The sequence below is a fragment of the Phascolarctos cinereus genome, unplaced genomic scaffold (genome assembly GCF_003287225.1).
Source record: "Phascolarctos cinereus isolate Bilbo 61053 unplaced genomic scaffold, phaCin_HiC Scaffold_5;HRSCAF=322, whole genome shotgun sequence".
NCBI classification, from domain to species: domain Eukaryota; kingdom Metazoa; phylum Chordata; class Mammalia; order Diprotodontia; family Phascolarctidae; genus Phascolarctos; species Phascolarctos cinereus.
Window position 1 is genome coordinate 343,625,943 of NW_027555958.1, and position 16,435 is coordinate 343,642,377.

Genomic DNA, 16,435 nt, shown 5'->3' on the forward strand with positions numbered 1-16,435 from the left:
TTCCCCCACAAAAGAGATAAAATAGAGCCTTAGGGTGAACAAAATGCAGGTAAAATAAAGGATAGGGGCACAACTGTGGTCTTCCTGGGACAATTCCAGAAGATCAGAAGAAAAATCCCAGGAAGAGGTTTGGTCCCTGTGAAGGGTGCACCTACAGGCTAGGGTCCACATTAACATCAAGCTTCAAGCCCTGGGGTTAGTTGGTTTGGAAGGCTGCCTCCATCCCAGCCACAGGAACTTTTACCTACAGGATAGCGAGGGTTGTTGGATGTCTGAGCTGGAGAAGATTGAGGGAACCTCTGCTGACCAGGAATTCCAGACCCAGCTGTGCCGTGAAGAATGGCGCGGAGGAACTGGCACATGCCAGTGAGGGCAGAAGCAGTGGGGCAGAATGCCCTTGGCTATGGGCATTTATAGGAGCCTGAGGGGTTTGGCTTTGGTTCCAGGCTTGAGGAGGGAACTGGAGATCTGGGGCAAGAGGCACCATGCCCCATATCCCAGGGCTAGAGGTAATTACAAAAATTAAGCTATTACTACCAAAAAAATAAAAATTGCACAGGCAAAGGAGAAAGAATCCAACCATAGAAAGTTGTTATGTGAATAGAGAAGACCAGGGTTCATCCTCAGAGGAGGATATTGATGCAAAGAAACCCTCTTCTACCCCAAAGAGTAATATCAAATGGTCACCTGCCCAAAAAGAATTCATAGAGACCTTTAAAAATACTTTAAAAATCAAATGAGAGAGATGGAGGAAAAAAAAAAAGAATAATCCAAGAAAAACAAGAAGATTATGAAAATAAAGTCAACCAATTAGAAAAGGAGATCCAAACTCTTAAAGAAGAAAATGACACTTTGAAAATTAGAATTGAGCAGGGCAAAGCCAGAGAAATTGTAAGAGATCAAGAAATAACTAAACAAAATATGAAGAATGAAAAAATAGAAGAGAAAGTGAAACATCTTATAAGAAAAACAACTGATCTGGAGAATAGATCAAGAAGAGAAAACAAAAATAATCAGACTAACCAAAGGCTATGACAAAAAAAAAAGAATCTTGATACAATAATACAAGAAATAATTAAAGAATATTGTCCTGAAGCATTAGAACAAGGAGGGAAGGTAGAAATAGAAAAATATCCATTGATCATCACTTAAAAGAGATCCTATGAGGAAAACTGATAGGAATATTATAGTCAAATTCTAAAACCCCCAGCTCAAAGATAAAATATGAAAACAACAAGAAAAAAATCAATTTAAATATGATGGTGCCATAATTAGAATCACATAAGACCTAGCAGTGGAAACACTAAAGGACAACAGGTCTTGGAACATTATATATCAAAGAGCAAAAGAACTGAGACAATGGCCGAAAATATCATACCCAGCAAAGTTAAGTGTGATCTCAAGTGAAAAAACAAAATGGATATTTGATAAACTGTCAGACTTTCAAGACCTTGTCGAAAAAATTTAAAAAAAAAACCTGAACTTAGTATAAGATTTAACATACATGAGCCAATAGTAATACAAGGTGCATACCAAAAAGTGATTTCAAGGTATTCAGTAAGGACAGACCATTTACTTTTTATATATGTAAAATATAAAACATATGTCTAAGATTGTCATTGTAATTGGGTAGATCATAAGAAAGACTGGGGTAGACCTGAGTATGATATGATTTTAACAAGTAAAGCCATTTAGGAACAGCTAGAAAAGAGTAATTTATTCAAATGAAGTGCAAGAGGAAGAATTGATACGGAGGAATTACATGGGGGAGGAGGGCTGATAGTTTTGGTAACCTACTTTCATCAGGAATGGATTTAAGAGGGAACAATACACATATATCTAGAAGAGTATAAAAATAAAGGGAATAGGTTAAAGGGGGCTATAGAATTGTGTTTAGATCAATGGGAATGGGAGGATACTGGAGGGATCCTTGGAGGAAGATAGGCTAAGTAATAGGAGGGCAAGGTTGCAGGTAGAAGTACAGTAGAGGAGTCAGGAGGTATAGGAAACAAGAGATGTGCACAAACATAAAAACAAAGATCAGGAGTAGAATTTGTTAGGGAAAGTATATGTCTATATTTGTATGTACATATCTGTAGCTATATGGAAATATATCCGTACTTGATTTTAGCCTTCTGGGTGGAGGGGAAAGGGGGGAAATAAAGAACAAAGTAAAAAAGTGCACAGCAGAGAGCAAAAAGAAAACTTGTAAGGAAGCAAAGAAAAGATGGACAGCCTTCAACACAACATATAGTATTTATCATACAGGCTTTCTGGAAATGAAAACTTATCGTTACATAGTTTGAATCTTCTCATGTTCTGCTATACAAATGCCATACTTTTTTTCTTTTCTTTGTATTTAAGTTCCAATATTTAAGTTTATGATACTTTTTTTTTCTTTTCTCTATTCTGTATTTGTGTTCTGGTGTTTGAATCTAAAATAAAATTTAAAAAAAAGAAAATATACTTCAATGGAGAGATAGGATTGTCTAGTGGATAGAAAACTAACCTTGAATCCATGAATAATAATAGCTAAAAGAAGATGGCATAGTAATGATGATGAAAATAAAGCTCACATTTATATATCATTTTAAGGTTTGCAAAGTGCTTTGCAAATATTATTTTATCTTCACAACAACCCTGGGAGGTAGTGGAGTTTAATTATTTGAACTTCTTTTTTTTCAATAATGGAAACAATAATATGAGCAGATGATAAGGGAAGTGCTACCATGATGTTTTAAGGGTGAATATAATCAAATACCATATTGCTCTATTACTGCATAAAAATATATTGTCCCCATTTTATAGATGGGAAAACTATGACAGATAGAGGTTAAGTGACTTGCCCAGGGTCACACAAGCTAGTAAATGTCTGAAGGCTGGATTGGATCTCAGATCTTCCTGACTCCAGGTCTGGGGCTCTATCTACTATGCTACCATGCTGCCATGAATACCTGAGTTTAAGTCCTACCTGTGACACTCTTTGACCCTGTGCAAGTCACTTAACCTTTAAGTGTGATAGGTAACTCTCCAAGACTAGAAGTACCACAGAAAGTGCTCACTTGTATTGGTAGAGGGAAATTCCTCACCTAGCAGTTCTCTAGAGCCAGGGGTGGGGAATCTTCAGCCTGGCAGCCACACGTGGCCCTCTAGGTCCTCAAGTGCAGCCCTTTGACTGAATCCAAACTTCACAGAACAAATCCTGATTTGTTCATTTCACTTCTGTGAAATTTGGAGTCAGTCAAAGGACCACACTTGAGGACCTAGAGGGCCACAAGTGGCCTCAAGGCTGCAGTTTCCCCACCCTTTAGTCCCTATCCCTATATGCCATTATTGAAAGGGATTGTTGAAAGATAACACATGGCCACCAGACCTTCCACCATCATTTTTAATCTTAACCTGATTTGACTGCAATAATCAGCAATTAGGGTCATGTTTCATATTTGTCCTCATTTGTGGTGAATAATGCATTTAAAAGAGTATTATTCAGACACCTAAAATGCTGTCGGCTGGCGTCATTGTGTCTTTAGTCAGTCCATGGAATGCAAGATCAGTAGACCTTTCTATTTGTGTTCAAAGTGTACAATAATCTGGTACATGATAAGTGGTTAACAAATGTGTTAGTTCATTGATTAGGATACCTCTGTATTGATACAGTTGTTTTTCTTTTTTTTTTCTGATAGTGATAGATTGAATGGAAACATATACTTTTCAGGTTCCCATAATACCAAATTCAAAACATCTTATATGGTTGGCCTTCAGTTTGGAACAGTCTTTGTATACCCTTTGTAGTAGTAAATATTTACAGTGCCTAAACCTTTTTTTTTTCTTTATCATAATGGTGTTTTCTGCCACTAGTCAAGTTAAGGAGTAGTTTTAGTTGAGGTAGGGTTTCCTGGCATCAGCGCAAGGCAAGGGAAACTCATCCAGCCATTTCCCTTTAATCCAAAGCAGTGGCCTCTGGGGTTAGAGGCCCTGCATTCAGATCCCATCTATGAGCAGAAAGGATAAAGAATATTGCAAAAACATTTTATGACTGGTTTTCTAAAAAAAATTAAACTTAGATTACATAAAGACTCTTAGAACCTATTGAAACTTTCAGAATTGCTGAGATATGGAGATATCTAACTATCTGGCTCTCAGTTTCTTCATGTATAAAATGAGGGGCTTAGACTCAAAGATCTCTGAAATCTCTTCCTGCCCCAATTGTATTATTCTATGATTCATCACCAATCCTTAGATAAAACCATTGAGCTTTTCATTCCCCAATTATAGTGATGAGAGCAAGTTCTTTATAAAACTCCTCCTCTTTTACCACATACACATCTAATATTTATCAAAAAATAATAAGGAAGTGGAAACTTACAAACAATTAATGTTACAAACTGAACACAGAGCATTTGTGTGACTTGCCACAGGGTGTTTGAATGGTTAAATATATTATTATTTTGGAAACATTATAAGCAGGCATCCTAAGTAGCCTTAAATTGCTTTTATTTTGGAATATCCAAAATGCCTGCTGGCCACTGTGTGTAATTATAAGTTATCCTCTTTACATTCTGGCTAGGTCCTATTGGTCTGAAGCATGGAAGTCTTTTTTATTGGAATATTTCTTTCCAGATCTTTTAGTCTTAACTCTTTCCTTTAGTGTCCCATGGCTGTTTTCTCATAGGCAATTCTCAACTTCATCACAAGTTAAGCCTCTTTCTTAGACTCTTGATTGTTGCAGTCTGGAAAACCACTATTGACTGAAAAGTTCCTAAGTACGGTGTATCCTTTGGCTTTCACTTAAATGTGTAAACAATTTTTAAAGGGACATAATATTAACATTTTTATAGCTATCCTCTGGGTGTACCAAGGTAAAATAGAGGGTAAAAGAAGAGACTGCTTGTCCCATAATTCCCTATAGGTTTAGAAATCTTTATTGCACAGAATAGGGCAGCTGGATGGTGCAATGGATAGAGTGTTGGGCCTGAAGTTAGGAAGACTCATTTTCCTGAGTTAAAATCTGGCCTCAGACAATTACTATCTGTCTGACCTTGGGCAAGTCACTTAACCCTGCTTGCCTCAGTTTTTTTCATCTTAAAATGAACTAGAAAAGGAAATGGTGAATCACTCCTGTATCTTTGCCAAGAAAACTCCAAATGAGGTCACAAAGAGTTGGACATGACTAAAAACAACTTCACAAAGGGAATTTTTATACACTGATTCCAGGAAAAGAGGTAAGAGAGTTAAGGAGACAAAAAGGAAGAAAGCAAGAAAAAGAGAAAGAGAAGAAAGAGAAAAGAGGGAAGAAATGAAGTAAAAATGAAGAAAGCTATCTTAGTTTGCCTTTTGAATCTTAATTACGTAAGGCTATCTTTTAGGAAGGCAACATGGTACAGTTATAAGAACACTGGCTCTGGAGTGTAGGACATATTCAAATCCTGTTTCTGATGCTTATGTACTATGTGACCTTGGTCAAGTCACTAAAGGTCTCTGATTTCACTTTCCTTCTCTGTAAAATGCAAGGATTGGACTTGTTGAACTTTTCAAACTCTAGATCTATTATTCTATATTCTACATGGAAATTTCTACTGGATGATTTCTATGGCAGCCACAAAATATTGTTTGATTCTTTATTTGATTGATCAACTTTGAATTAATACATGCATATTTACATTTAATACAGCAAGATCAACTTTATACCTGGGCTGCAGTCAGTCAACCCACACATTCTCTGGATTACACAGAAGAGCAGTTTCCAAGGAGAACCGTCTGGCCTCCAGGCAAGCCTCCTGAAGAAGAACATGGGCCCAAGGAGCCTGCAACAGGTAGGGTATTGATGACATTACTTATGTTGACCTGGTTTAGGGGGGAAAATATTTGGTATAACAAGCTTTGCAATGAAATATATGTTAAGAAATGGCAAACACGTAGATAGATTCAGAAGTTTTACTTGCTGTTAACCCATCTTTGAGCAGGGAACAAAGCTTCCCACTCTTTTCATCAGATACCCTGAAGGACATTCCTTTCTACTCCCATCTTACCTGGCCTCAGACTCCAAAGCTGGTGAGCACATTACCACTGATTCTTTTTTCCTCTTCCTTATATTCCTCTTTTCCAATTCCCTTTCTGGAGACTACAAGAGATCAATGAGGGAGGAAAAAAAAGAATAAGACAAAAAACCCTATATGTTTTCTTCATTGTAGCTATCTATTTCAGGTACTATACCCTGGTTACTTTTTCTTGAACAAAACTATACATTATTTTTCCCCTTCTGTTTCTTTTTTCTTCCTCTTCTGGCACACAGTGTATTTCTTCAAATGCTTTTATTATGACTGAGATCTCCCTTCAGAGACAGCATGGTGTAGTGAAAATAAAATGAAATAAAAACACTGAACCTGGAGTCAGAAGAGAACTAAATTCCAAATACTAATTTGACACTTCCTAGCTGTGTGACCTCAAGCAAGTAATTTCACCCCTGAATCTCCCTCAGTGATTCTTCATCAGTTAAGAGGTTACAGTATTAAATGAACTGTCCATCTCATAGGACTGTTGGGAGGATCAGAAGAGAGAGTATACATAAAGACTTTGCAAAACAAAACTTTGTATAAGTGTGAGTTATCAGCTTCATTTCAGGGGAGTCAAGTATGGGAGAGTGATCACAGCTAAGGTAAATTCTAAGTGAATTCATCTTTGCCATCCCCGATTATGAGAAAATGGATAGAGACACAATAGACTCTTGAAACCACATTTGTGATATCGTGTGTTTTTGATCTCATTAGTTTCTGTTATTTTTTCTTCTTTCTTTTGCTTAAGGCATTTTCTTTATGACCTTAGCCAAAAGGTGGAATTGTGATTCTTAAATGAACTGAGAATATGACTTATCTATAGCATGACAAATTGCTACAGAAAGCAAAACCTGGCTTAAACCCTGGAATTTCCTGGTGGGGCACAGAGGGGCTTCTCCTAATCTTTGAAGTCAGCAACAGGTTACCACTGTAGAAAGAAAGAATAATTAAACCAGAGTTTACTTTAGCATTATATTATGTTCAGCTGCCATTCTCTTTCCTGGAAAGAACCCTGAGTTCTCTGAAAAACTGAACTTTGGTAAAACTTAACATTTTCAGCTCCTGGGCCAAGTCTGTAAAATGACCACTTACCTGCCCGTTATCTCAGAAATGCTTTTGCTGCTTATCTTAGGAAACCCTTTCTTTCATGACCCTAAGCACCATGGGGTTCTTTAGAAGACACTAGCCATGTTTGTGCTCACCTTCTTTTGTCCTCCATTCCTTTGAGGAACTGCTGTTAGATTAATCTGTCTGCTATATGCTCAGAAATGTAATACTATTATAAACGATTCCTTAGAGAGAGACATCTGCTCAGGAATGTAGTAGATGATATATAGGAATAAAAAGGTTACCAGGAGGGAATAAATCAAGGTGTGTGGTCCAACAAAGATATTTCTAATGAGTCAAGATGTTGATCTGAATGGGAGAGTCTGATCATATCATCTGAAATGAAAATGCATATAAAACTTTAAAAGGAAAATCATTTTTAGTTCATAGTGTCAGCTATAATATATTTTCTCTTATCTATGGTATAACATAAAGGTTTGTGACTACTATCCAGATCATACAAATAGAAAAAGGCTATTCTGTTTATTTTTATTTATATAAGAATCTCTAATAGCATAGTTGTTCATACAATATGGTGATCATGATATTAGTGTATCTATCAGTTTTTTTGTTTTTCTCTCTTCTCTCCCCACCCACCTCTGCTCTATTGATCTTGCTTGATTTTTCTAAATTGCGAATAATTTAGATTTTTAAAAATTAAATATTCTGACAAGTGATAAAAAAGTTTCTGTATATTTGGTTCTCTATTCCTTGTGAATTCTTAGTAAAATCTATTGATGAAGATCGAGGCTTTAGTTTCTTCATTAAGAAAATATTTTTAGTTAGAAGAGTATTATTGGAATTTATATAATAATACTTTCCAGAATGATTACCCATTTTTATTATTTGATGCAATCCATGAAGCTACAATACAAATAATTTTAATGCGTCAAACTTGTTTCTATTTAAAATATGCATCCTTGCAGAGGATACTGAAGGTAAGTAGAGGATATTTCATTTTAGTAGTTGAGACATTTTTTCCTAACTTATGTAACCCAAATTGAGAAACATAGTATCATTTAATATTTGTACAGAACTATAAATATGTAAAGGCATTGGAGATTTGGAACCCCAAAAGACGTACATAGCTTTTTACCATTCCTGCTTAAAAATACGCATTTAATAATCATTGTCTGATTTTGGGAATAAGACAAATTTCTGTTGTAAGCAGAACATCTGGGAAAATCTGGAGCATTGCTTTTCTCTCCTTGCCATGCTTTGCCCAGTTCTGGTTTGGGTACTAATCATATATTCTGTTAATTTCTACTTGATGTCCAGTTCTCTGCCTTTCTCTTATCTTACACTTTCTCTGTACATTGTCACTCTCTTCTGTTTAAGCTCTCTTTTCCAACTCTCCCAAGGAAACAGTTTTGACATGGAATCTACCATGAATCCTATGAAATTAAATCAGCTGAGTCAAAGTCGAAGTTTGGGACCTCTCTCTAAAGGATTTTACTGACAGAAAAAAAAAAGTTAGCTAAAAAGAGGCTTCTATTCTTATGATACAATTGGTTTTATCTACATAAGTGTGCCTCAGTTATTTCAAACTTCTTCCTCGTGTTGTTTACACAGGCTTTTGGTAATGGATAATCAATCATTCAACAAGTATTTGTTTCACTTCCATTATTCCACATTATAGTGGTGCTGGGAATACAAAGAAAAAAAAATGAAGAAGCACCCTCAAAGAGCTCAAATTCTGTTGTGAAAAAATTCATATACACATATGAGTATATATAAAATATATTGTAAATAAATATGAGGGTTTTGGAGGGGAGAAGGAGAGGCACTAGCAGCTGGCTGGGGAGACATATCAGGAAAAGCCTCCTGTAGAAGTAAGCACTTGAGCTAAGTTTTGAAAGCAATTAAGTATTTTTAAAGGTAGAGGCGAGGTGGGAATGCATTCTAAGTATGGTAGGAGCATATGTACCTATGGTATGGAAATGGGATATGGGCTGTCTTGGGTGAGGAAAGTGAGATGACCGATTTGGCTAGACTCTAGAGTACGTGGAGGAAAGCAATGTATACTATTCCTAGAAAGGATGAAATGAGACTGTGACTGGCTTTCAATACTTAGTACTGATGAAGCTGGAGAAACTTTTTTAAAAGAAAAAAAATTCCATCTATTTTTCTTTACCTTTTGTTTTCCAGTTTCCATCTTACCTATGCTTATTCTTATTTACTGTTCCCCATTTTCTACTCCCTTGATTCTATCTCCCAACTTTTTCTTCTTCTTGGACTAAATTCCAACTAGAAATAACTGAAAAATAATTCTGTCCCTGTAGGTCACTCTTAAAAAACACAATAATGGTGACCACAAAAGGGTCATTCTTCAGCAATTCAGTACAATTATAAAGTATTACATGCAAGGTGGTATGGAGAATACAAATAAATTTAACATTACAAAGAATGAGACAAGATCTCTGCTCTTAAGAAGCAACCATGAAGATATGAAGGACTTGTATGTAAAGATACTATGAGCCAGCAAATATGTTATAAATAGGTGGTATGTGAAACAAATAGGGTGGAAATAAGTATTCAAAAAGAGGAGGAATGACATCTAGCTATGGTGATCTGGGAATACTTAGCTAAGGAGATAGTGCAAGAAACTTTGGCCAAAGTACTGTAGCCCTGAGTTATCACATCCTTTTGTAAAGAAGTCACCAATGGACAGTTCCATTCCTTTTGTTTATTTTCTTCTATTAAATTTCTTGTCTGTCTTCTTCCCTCTTATTCTTCCCAACCCAAACTTATCTCCTCTTCCCTTCTGTTAACTTCTTTCTCCTCTTTTTTCCCTCCTCTGTTCCTCCTTTCCTCCACCTCTTCATCCCCTGTGTTCTCTTTCCCCCTTTATTTCCTCCTTTTCTCTCCTCCGTCCTCATCTTTTCTCATCATTTTCTTTTCTTTCAATCCCTCTCCCTCTCTTTTTTCTCTTTCTTACTTTTCTCCCTCTTCTAGTTTCATTCTTTTTTACTCTTACCTTTCTCCCCTCATTTTCTCCTGTTTTCTCACAAATTCTTATTTTCAGTTCACTTCCTATTGACATTCTTCCTTTCTTTTTTTCTTTTTAAATACTTATTCAGGTTTACTTTCATTGCTTGATTAAATATGCTTTTATGGAAGCCCTTTTTACATAAAATTCATATTTCATAAGATGTAAGAATTTCCCTATAACAAAGTTGCTGTTATTGGTGTTGTTGTTTTTAAATGTAGGGGGTAGGAAAGGCAGTTCAGTAAGACAAACCAACCCATATCAGCCTTGTATGACTGCATATGGAACATGCTACTGCCTAAGCTCCCTCTACCTTTGCCATGAAAAGGGAGATATCTCTTAATTCTTCTTCAGGACTGAACGTGGTCTTGATAGTTAGACAGCACTGAGATTTGTAGTCTTGTTCTTTTCATTTACATTGGTGTAGTCATAGCATATATTATTTTCCCAGTTCTGCTTATTTCACTGCATCAATCTGTTTTCCTATGTTTTTCTGAATTCTTCAAATTCATCATTCCATGTGTTGCAGCAATATTCCATTACATGCATGTACCAACATGTCTTTACATAGTCTGTTTCTAGTTCTCCACTCATAAAAACTGGTGCTATGAATATTTTGATACACTTACAGAATTCTCTATCTTTAACCATATTGGGATAGAATCCTAGCAGAAGTCTCTCTGGAACAAAGAGTGGAAATTTCAGTCACTTTTTTTGCATAATTCCAAATTATATTTTATAATGGTTGTTCCAATTCACATTTTTCACTGGCATGTATGCCTGCCTTTCCAAAGAGCCTCCAAAATGGACTATTTCTATTTTTTGTCTTTTTTTATCTTGTCAATTTGAGTGTGAAATAAAACAGTTATTTTAATTTGCATTCCTCTTATTACTAATGATTTAAAACAATCTTTCATATGGTTGTTATTAGTTTGAATTTCTTTTGAATACTATTTGTTTATATCCTATGACCATATAAAAAATTCCTTCTTTCTTTTTAACCCTTTCCTCTGCATTTCCATTCTTTTTTAAGTCCCATCTTCCATCTCTCTCATTGATCTTTCTCAAAAGTTTAACTTTAAAGCCAGGATACTTATGCCTTCCTCAAAAACATTTTATTCTGAGGAAGAACCTCATTTTGCCCTTTGCTCATAACAAAATCACACCCAGTGTTGTTTGGTTTTTAATGAGGTGTTTTTTTAAAATGAAAAGGCTTGGGACGAAAACTGATTTCAGTGAATTCTGGTTGAGAGAAAATAATGAACCTTTAACATAAGCCATTTAAGCTCTAGAAAACTAATGGTGGGTGTTAAAGATCAGTGTATTGACCTGTACATTTTTATAATTCAGCCTGTTGATCATTAATTGTGACATGCATCTTACTTGCCATGAAAGTTCAGACTTTTACTTTTCCTGGAAGGCTACCAGATCCGACATTATCAAAATAAATCTGGAATGTACTGTATGTATATAAAAACTAATAAATATTATTGGGACCCAGATTTGCCATCAAATATTGACTATAGTTTAGCTTTGATGTTAAAGGACTTTATTAAAAATCAGGTTTCAATAATAATGGTAATCCCTACTTCTGAGCTTAGCAATCATAAAATGAAAGAAAATCCAATTTTTATTAATAGTGTCTGTTCACCAGGGAAAATCATCAAAAGATGTTCTTAATGGCATTGTCTGTCTCTTTTCTTATGACCACTAAGATGTCTCCTATGTTAAGTTTTTATCTTTCCAGTTTAGGCTGTTCTCCATTGGAACAATGGAGTTTTAAGTTTCAAAAGGTATATATTTATTGGCGGGTCCTAGGAAAAGTAAAGAGATTGTAATATTTATAAATATTCTGATTAAATTCCTCATCTTCTTTCTTTGTCTCCTATAGTTAACCACTTAATCAGTAAACATTTGATAAATGTCAATCATGTGCTAGCTACTAGAACAAAAGTATAATCATGAGATAGTCCTTGCCTTGCCTTCAAACTACTTGCATTCTATTTATGGCAAAAACCAGTTCCCAGAAATGAAAGCCATCTCCCTGCCCCCAAAAGAAGATTGTGAGTGAGACAGCCCATTAAATCTTTAAAAAAAAATGTGTCATAGAGGTCTCTTTGCTTTGAATTAGAATGATTAAAAATATGCTTGGCAATAAATTCAGAAGCTAGTTAGCCTATATAAAGGAGACTTGAGGGTACTGTCTATTCTAAATTTCAACTAAAGGTGCATTGGAGTAGTAGAGTCAAGAGATCAATCAATAAGCATTTATTAATCACCTACTAAGCACTGGTGATATAAAAAAAAAGACAGTTCCTGCTCTCAAAGAGCTCACAGTGTAATAGGGGAGATGACATGCAAACAACTATGTAGAAACAAGATATGTACAGAATAAATTGGAGATCTAGGTTTTAGTCCGGATAGGTAACTGACTAATTTTATACCCTTATACCCTTGAATCTCTTGGATTCTCAGATTTCTTATTTTTCAAATGAGGGAGCTGTATTAGATAATCTACCATTTTGTGACTCCTGTGAATCCTAAGTGAACAGGTCCTGAAGAAGCAAATGGCTTTAAGAACCTCTTGACCCCCTTAGTCAAATTTATAAAACTCTCACCTGGAAAAAGAGGTTGGTTGTTTATGCTGCAAGTGAATACTTCAGGGACATTTGATTCTGTCTATTTGAGTACTCCCTGAGGCAGGTTATCAACCCTCAAACTTACTAGATAATCTTTGAGAGTTGCTGTGGGTGAAAAATTAATCCGCCTACAATCTACTTTGTGATATGCTTTAACTGGTGATAGTACAGGACCATTTAATTTGATGGCATTTTGGGAATATCTTTTAAGACATACTGTAGATAAACAGAATTTTCCTAGGTCTGTGATGAAGTAGGTTTTTTTTTTTGTTTATATTTTTGTTAGGCAACAAATGGTATAGGTTGACTCATATATCCTTGCCTAACATATAAGGAAGGGTATCTGATTCTTTTTAGTTTTTGATAACTAAACTCTTGGTTAGCGTACCAATGTTACAAAGCAAAGATTATTTTTTCATATATTGTAAAAAAAAATCCATATACTTAAACTCTATGATTAAAATACCCTGGACATAATTTTAATGCATTTGGTTGTCAAAATAATTACAAACCACTAAAACACACACACACATAAGCATATATATGTACATATACATATATATGTGCACATACACATATATACGTGTATATGCATTCCAATTATAAAAATTGTAAACTGCTTATATATTTATGTGTGTATATACATGCACACATGTGTGTATGCATACACACAATACTTCAAGTAACTAATAAGAGAAAAACAAACCAAAATAACTCTGAGGTTATACTTTATATCTAGCAAATTGGCAAAGATGACAAAAGACGAGAATAGTTAACATTGGAGGTGTTATGAAAATGTAGGTACACTAATGCTATATCGATGGAGCTATGAATTAGTACAATCATTCTGGAAAGCAATTTAAAATTAGACAAATGAAATGATTAACATGCTCATTCCTTTTGAATCAGAAATTTAACTGCTAGTCACATACCCCAGTTAATTACTAAAAGGAAGGTTACATAGACAGTAACATATTTATGATTGTACTTTGTGTGTCACCAAAGGATTAGAAACAAAGTAGATGCCGATTAATTGTGGAATGACTAAATCAATTGTGTTAAATAAATACAATGGAATATCACTATGCTATTAGGCATAATATTACAGAAAAATATTGGAAGACTTATATGAACTGATGCAAAATGAAGTAAGCAGAGGCAGGGAAACAATGAAAATGACTGCAACAATATAAATGCAAGAACAATAACAAACCAATTGAATCTGAATGCTACAAAATTATAATGATCAAATTTTGTCTCTAAAACAAGATATAATAAAGACATATATACCCCCAACTCCTTTGCAGAGATTGTGTCCATTGGTTTGAAATATTGCATATAACTTTTAATATTTTTTTTGCTACAATGATTGGTTTTGCTGATTTTTTTTTTTTTGGTTTTCTTCCAGTTTTAAAAAAAATTTTTTGTCATATGGATGTGGATCTCAAAGTAGGGAGAGATTCAAGAGTATAATAGGTGATATAAAAACAAAATACATCAATGAAATCTATTAAAAAGAAGCTATACTTATTACCCATGTCACACATGTTATGATTATTTCTTTCTTCAAGATATACTTAATCTTTTTTATCCTTTCTAACCTAGAGTTTCAAGCTACCATTTTGGAAACACAGAAAAAGTGTTCAGATGGTGTTCAACAGGTAAGATTTTTTTTTTTCAGGATTTAAAACAAATGTGAGTAAACTGCAGTTATTTACCTCTGTGTGGTTTTCTTCTCTCAAAAATTATTGGCTAGAGAGGGTTAGTTTTCAGAGACATATAAGAGACTGAAACTTGAAGTAAGGATGGAAGGAAAATTATCATTGGTAAAGAACCTGCATGTTAAATCAATGCTGATTGATAGAAATGTGAGTCTCCATAGCAATGTATGAGTAAGCATGAACAATCCATGGTATATGAAAAAGGGAAGGCAAGGAAGGAAAAAAGCATTTATTAAGTGATAGCTACTATACTGTGCAATTAAGAAAAAGATATCTCATTTGACCCTCATAACTCTTGAGGAAGGTGTTACTATTATCCCCATTTTACACTTGAGGAAAGTGAAGCTGACAGTGGTTAGTGACTTGCCCACACATTAATAATTGTCTGAGGCTACATTTAGACTCAGGTAATCCTGAGTCCAGGCCCAGTGCCCTATCCACTGCATCACCTATGGGGAACAATGAAGAATTAAGAATCTACTTTCATTTGTGCACAAACCATTCCCCATGAGCACCTAACTTGACTTGTGAGCTAAATTAAGTGGGCCAGCATTTCTGTCCAATGCGTTTATTGATTTTTAGATTTCATAGTTTAATAAGCTATTTATAATCCCATGAGAATTGCTGTATTTTTCCCCTTGAATCTCTTATATTATGCTCACTGGTCCCAAGTTTTAAAATTCTCTGAATATTCTATGGTGTGAGAAATTTGGCTTCTTTAAAAAAGATTGAGGTGAAGTGTGCTGCTTTTGAAGTGATAATTAGAAGAAAAGCCATGGTTAGAAGTTTTATTTTATATAAAGTGAAAACCAAAGTTTAATTGGACACACCTATCTATTAGGTTTTATTTTGAATCTGTACTTGAATATTTGAAGGTTAACAATTCCATCAGTAGGAGCTCTCTTTTCCATCAATACAGATAACTACCCTGCTCCCTACCTTCATGATTTTTCATGACTTATGATGACTAAAAATGTTTCTCTTTAAGACTATCTGTCCTGTTTTGAGCCTTTCTGAACTTCCCCTCAAGGAGTAGATATACAGTCCATATCACTGCACCTCCAAACAAATGATATTGTATAGATGGGTGAGTTGATTCCTTTCTTCTTCAATGATGCCTTGAGCAGTAAATACTTATAAAGAGTATATTGAGTAGTATAATAAATTATGGGCAGTTGACAGCACAGTAGATAGAGTGCTGGGTCTGGAATCAGAAGGGCTCATTTTCCTAAGTTCAAATCCAGCCTCAGATATTTACTAACTATGTGACACTGGGCAAGTCACTAAACCCTGTTTGTCTCAGTTCCTCATTTGTAAAATGAGCTGGAAAAGGAAATAGCAAACTATGCCAGTATCTTTGCCAAGAAAACTGCAAAAGGAGTCATGAAGAATTAGACACAAGTGAAAAACAACTGACCAATAATACTAAATTACCCTGGGAATTCACAGCACATTTTTTATGTTGTTGAATGAGATTTGTGGAAGAAAAACTTTGGGAACCACTAGTACAGATTAAAGCACTTGCAAACCTTTAAAGAATGATGCAATTCCCCACTGTTGTTGTTATTGTTATTAATAATATTGTTCCAAGACTTTCCAGTTTGATATAGGACTAACCAGGCTTGCCCCATTCTACAGCAAACATTGGAATAGAACCTTAGTGGAAGATGATATATCACTGTTGTAATTATGACGAGGATGAAAAGTGTGGGGATTAAATTTTGTTATTTTTTAAACATCTAAAATTCCTTCACATTTCTGTGTGTTCAAAACAAAGATCTTATGTTGGTTAGATCCTAGGAACTAAGGTAATCTGAGTATTTCTTATAACACTGAATTTCAAGAACGTCCTTTGCCTTGTCATTTCAAAAAAAAATTTCCCCCTCATGTCAAGAATGAAGATTCTCTAACATTCCCTTTCATGGA

The 16,435-nt window shown here is 34.9% G+C and overlaps 1 protein-coding gene across 1 annotated transcript in view; it reads left to right on the top strand.

Moving 5' to 3' along the window:
- The window catches only part of FMN2 (formin 2), a 464,655-nt gene that overhangs the window by 79,509 nt on the left and 368,711 nt on the right, over nt 1-16,435 (top strand). Inside the window, 2 exon segments of the mRNA XM_020982044.2 lie at nt 5,672-5,813; nt 14,394-14,449. Of these exon segments, the coding sequence (XP_020837703.1) occupies nt 5,672-5,813; nt 14,394-14,449 (198 nt within the window).